This window comes from Lissotriton helveticus, chromosome 2_2 (genome assembly GCF_964261635.1).
Source record: "Lissotriton helveticus chromosome 2_2, aLisHel1.1, whole genome shotgun sequence".
Classification (NCBI taxonomy): domain Eukaryota; kingdom Metazoa; phylum Chordata; class Amphibia; order Caudata; family Salamandridae; genus Lissotriton; species Lissotriton helveticus.
Genome location: NC_136060.1, coordinates 74,562,289 through 74,576,904, shown reverse-complemented (window position 1 = coordinate 74,576,904; position 14,616 = coordinate 74,562,289). Strand labels below are relative to the sequence as shown.

At 45.4% G+C, this 14,616-nt stretch overlaps 1 protein-coding gene across 6 annotated transcripts in view; it reads left to right on the top strand.

The window, feature by feature from the left end:
• The window catches only part of PCM1 (pericentriolar material 1), a 1,361,399-nt gene that overhangs the window by 587,278 nt on the left and 759,505 nt on the right, over nucleotides 1-14,616 (top strand). For all 6 annotated transcript variants that reach the window (XM_078678108.1, XM_078678107.1, XM_078678103.1 and 3 more), the window contains one exon: nucleotides 740-934. In XM_078678108.1, the coding sequence (XP_078534234.1) occupies nucleotides 740-934 (195 nt within the window). The remainder of the gene's footprint in view (nucleotides 1-739; nucleotides 935-14,616) is intronic.

Genomic DNA, 14,616 nt, shown 5'->3' with positions numbered 1-14,616 from the left:
ATGCCGATACACTGCTTTATCGTAGAGGTCACACGGCGGCTCCAAAACATGGAACCGCCAAACGCCGATCCACGGCAAGATGATTTTTTAATAATGTGCAATGTAATAATTGATTACAATTTGCAATTTGTATGTATGTAATAATATATTATATTATTATTGGAATGAACACTAAACGATGATAGATTGACATTGTTTTAGGACTTATAAAGTAAAAACTGCACATTTCAAGATGGCGCTCACCAAATAATAGTGGTGATTAGTCCTACCTCAATTTTTTTAACTTCCTGACTGGCAGTACTTTGTAAATACATGCTTCCTTGGTTCACATTCTGTGAACACATTGAGGAAGGGAGTTTCCCGAAACGCGTCTGTGTAAGCGTTGTGAATAAAAAAACTACTGACAATCACCCCGTGAGTGCCGTGCTTCTTTCCCGGCTGGGAGAGGGGACCCTTGGAGCGGCAATATATATATGTATATGTATATGTATATGTATGTATATGTATATGTATTTTATTGCAGATGTTTGACTGAGCTGTATTGTTCTCTGGTAACATTCATGTGAATTAAAGTAATAAATGTGCAGGAGCCGAATCATCCATTAGAAGATATTTAACAAAAGTTAGTAATTTGTGCTTTGGTTTTATTGTTTCTTCTTTTTATATTGGAGTGTTTTTGTGCAACAACTTTATTTTCCATGAATCTAGAAGTGAACTGTGAATGTGTAACAATTTCTAGGACCATGGCTACCTGGGGAGGATCTACTCAGTGTGCTTTGGATGAAGATATAGATGAAGATGGCTATCCTTCTGATGACGTTCATGCAGAAGTGGAGGAGGAGGAACAGGAGCAACTATCCACTGAAAACTTTTCTTTATACCCCCAGAACAGTATGAATCGGAGCACCCAGAGTACAAAGGGGATTAAAGATGGGTCAGTACTATTCTGTTTCTGGCAAGTTTGTTTGATTAAGAAGTATTACTCTCATCTGTAGTATGCAATCACAGTTATTCTAATATCCTATGTAAGGAGAAGATATTGCTACTAAAGAACCTACACGTGTAAATGTCTTGAAGCATTTTATTGTAGGGTTCTGAACTCCAATTATGATCACTTCAGTTAATAGGAAAACTGTGTGAGAGATAGCATCCCATCCCAATTTAAATATTGTAGGATAGTTCTCCTTTTAAAACCCCTAAATCTAGTATTTAGGGGCTACCTTGAACCTTGCCTCCTCAGATTCGAGTAAGAAAGAGGGACCGAAGAGCTATGCTGAGCTAGGAAGAAGAGGATTACTACTGCTGTGATGCCAGCCCTACCAACCTGCCTGCCTCCAACCTGCCTACAGCGCAGAAACTAATATTTCCAGCAGCCCCCCTAGAGCCCGGAGGACCTGCCCTGCACTCAACTTACAGACAGTCTCCCGTGAGCACCGATTTCCTCAAAAAATACTCCCAAGACCAGAATCTGTATTCCGGCGACTCCAAGATTCTGCTCCCGACACCCACGGCCCAAGTTTGAGTGGCCCAACACCACAAGGAGGTCTCCGCAGCGATCCTGACCTGGGATCTGGTGATCCCGGACCTCCTTCAGGCCTCAAGATGACAACTGCAATCTCATTCTGAAGGGTCTCCCCGATGAGAAATGGTAACAAAACCAGTCGCCAGTAGACACCCCTGCACCGGATGCCCCACGGCCTTGGGTGGCCCCACTGACTGTGTCCCGGCATTCCTCAAGAACCCAACTTACCTCTCCAGCCGGTGGTCGTCTAAAGAAAGTCTCCCTGCCCTGGCCTGCAGGAACTTTGCAGAACCGAAGGTCTCCATTGAAAAGCACGGGGTCCCGATGTCTATTTGGCACCCTGCATCTGGCTGCCCCAGTGCTGCTGGTGGTGCAGCTCATGTGCTGGTCGTTGGCACCTGCAGTGCTGACCTTAACCCTAGGAGCTTTGCTCCCACACCCGAATGGCCTGCTTGTCAGCAGTCCCTAACCGAAGGCCCTCTTAGCCCCATTGGTAACATTGGGCCCCTGCACTCTGCACCCGGCCGCCCCAGTGCTGCTAGTAGCTCAACTAGAGTGCCCATCTAGACCTTGTGGGAACCTTGCTCGTAACCCCCAAAACTCTCACTCGTAAGTTGTGTACTTAGCTAAGAAACCACTAACTCTTTTTCTCCCATAGGAACCATATGAGATTTTGGACCTAAAAAGTTCAAAGTGATGGACTAATGTTTGTATGCAGAAAGGAGAACTAAACTGCAAAGTGTAAAAAGTGCTATTTACCTTTTATTGTGGGATCCTTAGCTTAGGTGTGGTATCTAGGCTTACCACTCCCAGTACGCAAAGTAATCTAAATGGAACTAAAACGTATTCTAAAAGTAATTATTGTATAATGCAAACTACTTTCTAAATCAATACCAAACTGTAACTATTGCGCAATTCAATCATAACCACATTTCATTGTGAAATCCTGCATTCCAAGTATATTTTACACCCCTGTACCAAGTCCTGCTTGGTTCTAGAAATAAAATACAAATTGACCTTTTTTAGGTCTCGCGCCTGCGATGCATATGGCGAAGCCATATGCATCGCGCCAGGCGCGATACTATAGTTGCGGAGTCTGCTTCCCAGGAGACAGAGACTGGCGCGCGCACGCTCAGGAAAGCGATCGGAGCCGGCCGCGCGCGCGCGTTCCCAATCTCCTGTCTCTCTGGCGAAGCAGCTGAGCCGCGATCTTTCTTCTTCCCTCATCGTCTCGAATCTTAGATGACACAGAAACGATCAGCACCAGCCGAGCGCAGTGTCACAGAAACCCCTGGATCCTGTGAAAATGCATCGGGTAAACAAAGATGCTGTATGATCTGTGACTCGCCAGTGGTAGCACGGTAGAAGCAGCGCCAAGAGGACAGCAACACTTCCGCCTCAGAGCGCAGTCTTTTTAACGCTGAGTTATTTGTCTTTAGAAATGTATTCCCCCTGCCTCCCCCCACCCCTGTCGGGCCGCCTTGCCACGCCCCCATAAACATGAAGTTTCATAACCTGGGGAAGCTTAAAATATAAGCGGCGCCAAGAGGTCAGCAAAGCTTCTGCCTCAGATCGCATATTTTTAAACGCTGATTTATTGATATTTAGAAAAAGACAGTTATTCCCCCGCCTCCCTGCACCCCCCACCCCGGCCGGGCTGCCTTGCCACACCTCCTATTCCTGGTACTGAACTTTGAGGGTCTGGGTGCATGCGCAGTGCAGGCTTGCCGTTTGCTCGGCTCTTTTAGCGGTGCGGGGGGTCCGAGCTGCCGACATCAGGCACAACAGTATCACCGGCAACCGGAAGCAGAGCGACGAGCCCGGGTGAGCAGCTGTAGCCCCGCCCTGCAAGGGAGCCATGTGAAGCTCTTGAATCTGGGAGGAACGACTGAAGCAGAGTCTGCTGTGGGGGTGAGTGCTGGCTATGTCAGGGGGTGTATGGCAGGAGAAGAGGGGTGCACCAGCAGACTGTGTAACAAATCATTGATGAGTGATAGGAGGGGCTAGTTTCTGACATCCACTCCATAACAAGGCATTGAAATGAACGCAATAAAGATTGTTACTTCTTGTCAACGTCTATATAGACACAAGTGTGCACCTATTGGAAGCATATACTCACAACTCAGGCTGCCTAAACACAGACACACAGCAAACGTCATTAACTATTGACATCAGCCAGAATTCACAGGAAACAATGCAAAACCCAAAGTACAAATGTACATTGACAATAAAGTGATGAGGACCACATTTCTCAACGAAACATGCACAATAAAGGCATCTTCTCAGGAACATTCTGCACCATAAACATGTACAAGAAAAAACCATAGCAGAGTATTTATTGGCAGTAATCATCTAAGTAAACTTCGCATAACCTCCACGTGCTCTACTTCTGAATTATGAAACCAGACAGTCTCAGTAAACAGTTTCTCCCATGAAAACGTAACAGATGGATACAACCAATCAGTGGCAATGCATCACACAGCGTTGAATGCAATTTCTTTCTTCGCATTGACATTACCCAGCGTTGGTATCAATACTGCAGATTGCCGTGGCTAAAAGTCCTCACAACACAAATTACACTCGCATTTCTCTTCTTTATTCTTCCTTGGGCTGTATGATGAACATCCTTTTCTCCACATCATCATAACATGACAAGTATTTTGTCAATGAACAAAGTGATGAAACCCCCATATTCTCTACAAAACCCCATCCCAAACACACAGATGGAAGTATTTCTTCGTAGTCAAGCACTTATAAAGATTACAACATTTACATTACAACAGGTCCTTTTCTATTGCTATACATCTTGTATCCTCAGCCCTCCTTTTCAAACCATCCTTTTATTTATCTGTGTCTCCAGCCTTGAATGGAAAGTTAGTTTCCCATTCCACACTCCTTCACGGGACCTGCCCCGGCCACAAGCAAAGTTCTGAGCAGAACTGCTGAAAAAGAAAAGTGAGGTAATGGTACCCGTCAGACGGTGAGTAAAATACAATGTACTGCAGACACATGCTATGCAGGCAGTGCTACTGTCTCCATGCTGCTCTCTGTGTGTGTCATGTTGCATGTGAGGGAGAATGTGCACAAGGCTCTGCAAACAGGGCACTAGAGGGACCAAACGCTCGCTACACAATTGTGAGCTTGTCTAAGGGTCATTTAGAAGTGCACACCTCCTGGAAGTATCTTTTTGTTGACAGATCACAAAAATCTATTTGTCATTAATCATACATTTTATCTGTAAACCAGAGCAGTTCTAGGACAGATCCCCAGATCAGACTCAAAGTGTACATTATCACACACACCAATGTTGTTACACCGCATCCTGAAGGTGTATCTGCTCCCAGCAGTCAAGTGAAAGTTCTAACCTCCCGCATTTATAAGACAGTCCACAATGTCAGACAAACTTAAGTATCCATTGCATTATGCCTCTTCTTTGTAACTTCTGACCCTTATGCCCTTTCTAGTGGACTCAGCGTCTTCACACTATGTCTTCCTCAACCTAGACAACTCTACATGCCAGAACAATTCTCAAATAGGCAGAGTCTCTCCACATTGTGCCTTCCTCAGGTTGGCCTGCTCCCTCAGTGCCCCACCAGGAACTTGATGTTATCATCTAGGTGCCTGGATAACATTTCTTGATTCTGACAGACACAGGATCTTGAGGAACCACATGGCATCTCACACAGAAGCATGACAAGACCTGATCCCAGAACAAGGAAGGAACCAGGTGACCCACAAGGTACAACACCTGTTCACCTCTTTTCCAGTACTAGCAGTGTAAGCGATGAATGTAGCACTGTACAAAAACTGCAAAGCTTAACAAAACCAAGGACATGCATATCAAGCCCTTGCAGAGCACTTTTTTTTAAAGAATATATATATATATATATATATATATATATATATATATATATATCTATGCTTTTTAACTGTTCCCTAGTCTAATGTCAACCTGGTTCTATTACAAGAGTATGAGTCACAGAGACAAAGTTCTGCCTGCAGTTGATTTTCAAATGCTTGGAACAGACCTGTCAAGTTAGCAAAGTCCTTGCATGAATACTCGTCCAGTCCAGGTTTTTGTTAGGTCTCGACTATTCTATCCCGCAGGGATAAATAGACAAGAGTAATGTAGTTGAAACAAACTCTCTGACTAAGAGGATTCCAAGCCGGATTCCTCCCAATGCATGTTGTCTACTGAAGCGTTAAGCTTCGCCAGGCGCGCGCTTGGCCTGCTTATTCCCTCCCACTCCTGCTTGCTCCCCTGCTCCCCCTCCCCCACGCCTCGCACCAGACTACCATTTGCCGCACGCATCAGACTTTCACGGCCCCACATTATTTTCACTTTCGCGGCAAACAGCCTGCCCATTTGATGCGCCTCTAACAGCTACAGTAATGAGCCGCTGTGCCGGCCTCCAACTTGCCCTCCTTCCCTCCTCCCCTACAGCAGCTGATCAGCAGCATAAACTGCCGCTGCAGATTTAAATGTATTTTCTGTTTACTTCCCTTCGCTCCCCCCACGCATGTATACTTTCCGTTCTTCAATGTTTTCAGGAATGTGTGAGTTAAAGTGCAGTGTTTTCTTTGTTTCCGCCTGGGGTATACTTTGCACACGGTGCTTTAAATGATGTGCTTTTGTTTGTATTGCTTCTTCTCCAGCCTACATTGGATGCATTTTTACAAACAATGTTAATTTTAAAGCAAAACTTTAATCATGGTTATTCTATTTAAAAATAAAAAAAACGGGGGAGGAGGTAAACGTGTTATGTTATACATTTCTGAACATAAAATGAAGCCCCACAACTTATCAGTTGTGTGCCCGTCCTCCTCCATCTGGCTGAGCTCCATGCAGCATCAGCAGACCTGCGTCTACCATCAGCTCTTCCTCCCCAGCCTATGTTTCTGAGAGTCTGGGCTCCTCTGTCGGGAATCTACCTTTAATTTATCTTGAATGGTTGTTCAGCGCACGGGAAGATACATTTATTATTTATGTGCATGGTAACCTTACTCCATCACAGCAACATACAACTCGAAGCCCTGGTACATGAAATCTACCCTTGTGCTGTACTACCACTGTACAAGCACTCGTTCTCTCTTCTCTTTTCTCTGTCAACATTTCTCCTCCTTCTGGGTATCTTTCTATTCCATTGCTCTCCTCAAATACTAACTAGCTCTGTCTTTGTCGCATATTTATTTGCCCCTACACAGACACTCTTACCTTGCTGTTTCATTCTCTATCTCTGACCTCAGTACTTCTATATATATTACATTATACTGATTTCGCACTCTGTCCACACAGTTTGATATATGCCCCTTACCACAAATTCAGTCTGACCTCAGAATATTTCTTAAACAACGAGGGGTTGGGCAATATCTACGCCTAAACAGCACCACCACAGCATTACTCAGCACACAACAATATCGCTCAGGGCCACCACAGCATCACTCAGCAACACCACCACTCAGCAACACCACAGCATCACTCAGCAACACCACAGCATCACTCAGCAACACCACAGCATCACTCAGCAACACCACCGCCTCACTCAGCACCATCACAGGATCACTCCGCAACACCACATCATCACTCAGGGCCACGCATGATTCACTCAACACCACCACAGGATCACTCAGCACCACCACAGGATCACTCAGCACCACCACAGCACCACCACAGCATCACTCAGCACCACCACGGCATCACTCAGCACCACCACAGCATCACTCAGCAACACCACAGCATCACTCAGCAACACCACAGCATCACTCAGCAACACCACAGCAATACTCAGCAACACCACAGCATCACTCAGCACCACTCAGCACCACCTCATCTTCACTCAGCACCACCTCATTTTCACTCAGCACCACCACAGCATCACTCAGCACCACCACAGCATCACTCAGCACCACCACAGCATCACTCAGCACCACCACAGCATCACTCAGCACCACCACAGCATCACTTAGCACCACCACAGCATCACTGGTTCAAATATGTTCTCTCAATGTTTCAAGCTTTATTACAAATGTCACAAAAAGATGTTATTTGACTTCTGTTCTTGGATTTTCGTCACAATAAAATACACTGAACATAATCTTCACAAAAGTTATTTACAAAAGTTTAAGCTATTGCCATTATAAATTACAATAACTTTTATTTAAGTATTAAATATTTAAAAAAATTAAAAGCCATTGTTATTTGTAATAGCAATACATGTAAGTCACTTAAATACAACACATATTGCATTACAAATGCTATAGGTGTCACATTTGCGAAAGTTATGACTATTGGCATTGTAAATGACAAAGCTATTATTTTCACTATTTTCAAAACCAACACATACATAAAAAATGTGTCATTTACAATACCAATAGCTCAAACTTTCCTAATGCGAGACCTATTGCATTGCAAATGCTTGTTATACTTATCCAATTGGTCTGGACTCAATCTCTGAGTGTGTGTATTAGTTTGATTGAGTGAATACAATAAATGCCTAACACTCCCTCTGGAGAAGCCGAACCGCTCTCCCACAATACCACAAAGAAAGTTGTTAGTACTTACCTAATTTAGCCCCTGCTGTACCTTTGGGGACTCCCTGGACTTTGTGCACACTATACCTTACTTTGGTATAGTATATAGAGAGCCAGCTTCCTACAAATCATTGTAATTTTTTTTCCTTTTATCTGTGAAAGTGTGCATCAGTTTTTTCCTACAACTTTAATTCTACAAGCTTTTCACCAGTTTTTTTTTAAACAACTTCTTCAGGATGTCTGATAAGAAGAAGAAGGCCCTCTTTAAAGCCTGTGCTACTTGTGCTAAAAAGAGGTTATATATTGAGGACAAACACAAAGATGGTATTTAATGTCTGTACCCAGACCATAAGGCTGCAGACTGTAAAATATGCCGGACCTTCTCTACCAAGACTCTGCGAGACCTAGAAGGGCGTCTTTTGACCTAGCTCCAGAAGCTAAAATCAAGGTAGGAGCCAGTATCCAGTGACAGCGATGAAGCATCTTATGCAACATCTTTCAGAAGATCAGTAAAAAGGGGTAGAGCTTCTCCTTCACCTTCTGAGAAACACCCTGGTATGGCCTTAAAAAATACCTCTGATAGGTCTAAATGGCTTAGTCCTGTCGAATCTCCTCACCATGGTATAAAGGAGAGGGAAGGACTGTCAAAAGGAGTAATACTCTCCTCCTGTGGCTCCAAAGACCTTCAAAAAGCCCTCATCTTAGACTTCTGAGGTGAAATCCTCGAAAAAGGCTCACTCATCGACGATGCTGTCAACGAAAGGTACAGTCTTCGTCTCTGGCCCCGTGGTTTCCTCATCACCGTCGTTGACACAGGGCTCTGTGTCGATGATTTCTACGCCGGTGGTATTTGTATCGTCGACAATGGTGTCGACGAGGATGTCTACGACGAGTGTGATGGCGACTACTACGTCGACGACGGCTGCGCCGACGAGAACTACGTTGACACCGCCAATTTCTTCGTCGACGATTCGCTCTTCATCGTTGACTGTCCCGTTGACTAGCTTGTCGACGGTGGAAAAAATTTCTATTTCGATCAGGAAACGTCGAATTACACCGGAAATGATTTCCCCCAGGAGGGTGACTCCTTTACCTCCTGCACTCCTCCTTGAAGAAGAAGAATCGGAAGAGGAGGATGGACCGTTTGGGTATGCTGATAGCCCTTCTCAGCTACACGCTAAGTGCCAGGACACAGATTCTGAAGGGGAATATGAGGATTATGAGCAGTATGGTTCCCCTCGCAATATCAACAGGACTACCAACAGGAGATAGTCCAAATGCCTTCCTCCTTGCTGACAGACTTGCAGGCTATACTGTTGGACTATAGAAGAAGGTTCGCAACACAGCCTCCTGTTCCAGTTGTGGTGCCTCTCACTACTGTTCCACCTGCTCGTCACATTGCTGCTCAGTTACCACAGCCTCAGCCAATGCTTGAAGCGCAGGAAGTACCACCTGTTGTGCCCCCCGTCCAGGACGACACCTCTGACGACCTAGGCGCTGTCACAGTTCCGGATCCAGATGCGAAGTGGGATGACTGTCATTCCAGATCCAGCTTCCCCTGCTCTGGCACCGGTTGATTTCCCCCCCTACCCCTGTAGACCTAGGGGGTTTCCATAACTTGATTGAGAGAGCCGCCAAACGATTTGACCTACCCATGGCCAAGGTGGAATCTAAGTGCTTCCTTTATGACTTTAAGGAACCTTATAAGAAATCGGTCCGTTTAATACCAATTGTGGGTCCTGTCTGAAATGAAGGATTAAAGGTAATGCAAAATCCATCCACGGTCATACCAGTTCTACCTCGCCTGAAAAAAATATATAAGGCTCCAGACGATAGCCCAGCTTGTTTAACCAGCCAACCTAAGCCGGACTCTGTCATCTCGCAAGCGGCCTAGAGGAAGTCCAGGAATCCTTCAGCTCCCCTACCACTCCCCCAGATAAAGAGGGCAGGCATCTTGATAATGTAGGCAAACGGTTTTCATCAATGACCAGCCTGTTAGTCAGAGCGTCAAATGTGGTGCGACCTCCCCCTCTATCTTGACCAGTTGCCGGAAGAAGGAAAGAAGGAAGCAAAAAGGAGTCTCCAAGAGGGCGAGATTACATCTGCAGAAATCATTGACTGTGCAATGTATATTGCAACGACTGCCTTCCGCTCCTTGGCTGGCGCAGCTGTCCTTCGTTGACAGGGCTGTTTGCGGGCTACTTGGTTCCGTCCGGATGTCCAAAACAAAATCTTGGATCTGGCTTTCGATGGGGAGGCGCTCTTTGGAAAGCATGTAAATGATGCGCTCCAGGATATAAAAAAAGATACGGACACCACAAAATCCTTAGGGACTCTGCAATACGCAAGTTCCCATTCCGAGGAGCAAGAGGAAGAGATAACTCGACATACAGGGGAGGATATCAACAGCAAAGTTACTCCTCGTACGGTTCCCAGTCACAATCCTACAGGCTGAACTACAATCAGCGGCAGAATTAATCCTCTTCTTTCTCTCGCTCGAACAGAGGAAGACTAGGCCGCCAAGGCAGAGACACCTCTAAGCACCAATAGCGGCTTGATGGCTCTGATTACTGCCCCTTCTACTCCTGTGACATCAGTGGGAGGCAGAATTTCTTCGAACTACTTCGATCCTCCACTCTCAATGAATTAGTGGTGCCACGCACCAAGACTGTCTCCTGGGGAGATCGCCGCTTTTTGGTCGCGGCTCCAAAATTGTGGAACACATTACCTCAGTCCATTAGGACCAGCCCCTCCCTCTTTTCATTCCGCGAAAAACTGAAAACGTGGTTGTTTAACCAGTGATTTTCTAGAAATTCAGTTGTGGAGATTTTTTGCAGAAGTAGCAGCGCCGAGACGCGCACGGGCAATTGTTCGCGCTTAACTAAATTTCATTAATAAATACATTTCATATTACCTCCGCAATTAGCAGCAAATAACATCGGACCGTTGGGTGCTGAACATCATTCAATGCGGCCATACCCTGGAGTTTGTCCAACCACCACCATCCAAACACCCTCGCTCCACTGTATCGAAACATCTCCGTCTTCTACAGTTGGAGGTCTATCATATGCTCCTCAAAAGAGCGATAGAACTGGTCCCTATCTCTCAGCGGGGAAAGGGTTTTTACTCCTGGTTCTTCCTGGTCCGGAAGACTTTTGAAAAACAATCCTTTCGGATGGTTTCTCTACAAGACATCCTTCGACTTCTCAACTCCGGGGATTACATGGCCTCACTGGATCTAGAGGATGCTTATTTTCACGTACCCATACACCCAGTTCACAGGAGGTTTCTTTGCTTCACAGTAGCCAAGTGCCACTTTCAGTTCAGGGTTCTACCCTTTGGACTTCGATCTGCTCCATGGATCTTTACAAAGATATTAGCTCCGGTAGCAGCGTTTCTTTGAAAACAAAAGCTTCAAGTCTTCCCTTACCTGGATGACTGGTTACTGAAAGCTCCTACCAGGCAGGTAGCACGAGAATCAGTCATAGCATGCACACGCCTGTTTGGCAAGCTCGGGCTAATGCTCCACGAACAGAAGTCTTCTCTCCGTCCATTAAAGACAGACAGATTTCTGGGAGCCATTCTAAACACGTCCATAAACAAAGCTTTCCCGACCTTGGAGAGGCAAGAAAAGCTGATGATCATGGCCTCTCGATTGTTAAAAAAACTTTCAGTTGACCGCTACAAGTCCCTTCTGGGGTCCATTTCCTCCTGCATACCTCTGATTCCTCTTTGCAGGCTATGAATGCGTCCACTCCAGGAGGAGCTAGACTTGCAGTGGCGCCAGGTCGAAGGATCCTTCGAAGACAAGATCTCCGTTACCGAGACCGGATATATGATGATACCACGCATACTTTTAGCACGCAGACCATTACCACACAATTTTTACAACGCAGGACCCTTTACCACGAATACCTTTACAACGCAATACACTACAACGCAGGTACTATTACAACGCATACCATTACAACGTAAGTATAGGTAAGTATATAATATGTTAAAATAATGTAATTATTATTAATATGTTTTTACATTATTAATTTATTATTTTAATATTAAATATTTTAATTAATTATATTAATTTTTATTTATTAATTTGTAAATATATGTTAAAAATACCCCTGTACCCCAAAACCCAAACCCAACCCTGAAACCTAAAAATACCCCTGTACCCCAAAACCCAAACCCAACCCTGAAACCTAAAAATACCCCTGTACCCCAAAACCCAAACCCAACCCTGAAACCTAAAAATACCCCTGTACCCCAAAACCCAAACCCAGCCCTGAAACCTAAAAATACCCCTGTACCCCAAAACCCAAACCCAGCCCTGAAACCTAAAAATATCCCTGTACCCCAAAACCCAAACCCATCCCTGAAACCTAATACCCCTGTACCCCAAAACCCAAACCCAACCCTGAAACCTAAAAATACCCCTGTACCCCAAACCCAAACCCATCCCTGAAACCTAAAAATACCCCTGTACCCCAAAACCCAAAACCAACCCTGAAACCTAAAAATACCCCTGTATCCCACAACCCAAACCTGAAACCTAAAAATATCCCTGTACCCCAAAACCCAAACCCAGCCCTGAAACATAAAAATATCCCTGTACCCCAAAACCAGCCCTGAAACCTAAAAATATCCCTGTACCCCAAAACCCAAACCCAACCCTGAAACCTAAAAATACCCCTGTACCCCAAAACCCAAACCCAACCCTGAAACCTAAAAATACCCCTGTACCCCAAAACCCAAACCCATCCCTGAAACCTAAAAATACCCCTGTACCCCAAAACCCAAACCCAATACCCCTAATAAATGTTTTAAAAAAAAGATAAACTTACCTATACTTACGTTGTAACGGTATGCGTTGTAATAGTATCTGCGTTGTAGTGTAATGCGTTGTAAAGGTATTGGTGGTAAAAGTACTTGCGTTGTAAAAGATGCGTGGTTATGGTATTGCGTTGTAAAAAATGCGTGGTAACAGTTGTATACCCCGAGGCCATGAGAAACGCTGTATCATGGTGGATGACCAGGGAAAACATTTCTCAGGGCCTTTCCTTCAGAATTGCCCCTGCTCCACATCACTACAGACGCCTCTCTCGAAAGCTGGGGAGCAGTGTTACAAGACCTTCATATAAGCGGCCAGTGGCGGCCCCAGCATCGTCGGTTACATATCAATCTGCTGGAGCGGAGAGTGATTCGCCTGGCCTTGCAGGCTTTTCTTCCACAAATTCAACAGTCGGCCGTCCTAATACGTACGAACAACACGACGGCCATGCATTACATAAACAAACAAGGAGGCACCAGATCTCGACTGTTGTCAAAAGAAGCCCAGGCAATCTGGGAGTGGGCAATTCAGCAGAAGATATCACTCCAAGCGGAATACCTTCTAGGTGTCCTCAACAAAACAGCGGACCCACTCAGCAGACTCAAGTCAGTCAGCCACGAGTGGGAGCTGGACAACTCCACGCACCAGAAGGTCTTTAGCAGATGGGGCAGACCTTCCACAGATCTCTTTGACACTCCGGAGAACAAGAAATGCCAGTTCTATGCAAGCAGGCTTCACCATCTGGGATCTTTTGGGAATGCTCTTTCGATGGCCTGGTCCGGCGCATTTGTTTATGCCCCCCCCCCCCCCCCCTTCCTCTGATCCCCAGGCTTCTCAGGAAACTCAAAGCAGAACCGTGCAGGATGATTCTGATAGCTCCGGCGTGTCCCAGACAGTTTTGGTTCACAGAACTGCACCTTCTCTCTCTGGACCTTCCACTTCCACTGCAGCCGATTCCTTCGCTGCTGATGATGTCTCATGGCCAAGTCTGGCATCCGGACCCTCAGTTTCTACAGCTCTCGGCATGGCTCTTAAGCAGCAATAATTTCTTGGTCTGAATAATTTTTTCATCAGAATGTAAAGAAGTGCTCTCCCAGGCAAGAGCCCCAAGTACCAACAAAACTTTCAAGTGGAAGCGTTTCTGCATTTGGTGTCAGCAGAACGGCGTTCATCCTTTTAAGTCTGAACCGCATTAGGTTCTTCCATATATTCGGAGTTGGCTCACTCATCTATCAAGGTGCATCTGGCGGCAATCTCTCGCTTCAGACGCACGCCTTCAGGCCCTTCCCTCTGGTCGGCAAGAATCATTAAACTGTTTCTCAAGGATCTTTTCAGAGTTTTCCCTCCAGTCAAGCCTCCTCCTTCTCTTTGGCATCTGAACTTGGTTCTCGCCCAGCTGATGAAGCCGCCTTTCGAACCTGTTCACAGGGAAGAGTTGAAATTCCTCTCCAGGAAGGTAGTTCTTCTACTAGACGTGTGGGTGAATTGCAGGCTCTCACTTTTCAGGTACCCTTTCTCCTGTTCAAAAGAGGAACAGTGATTCTACGTACTTATCAAAAAATCATACCTAAAGTTCCGTTCGGACTTTCATTTGAAAAAGCCGGTGATTCCTAAAACTTTTTTCCCTCAACTGGCTACTCCAGAGGAGAGAGCACTTCACTCTCTGGACATTCAGAGGTGCTTAAAGTTCTATCTCCAACGAACTAAAGACTTCAGGAAATCTTCTTAAATGTGT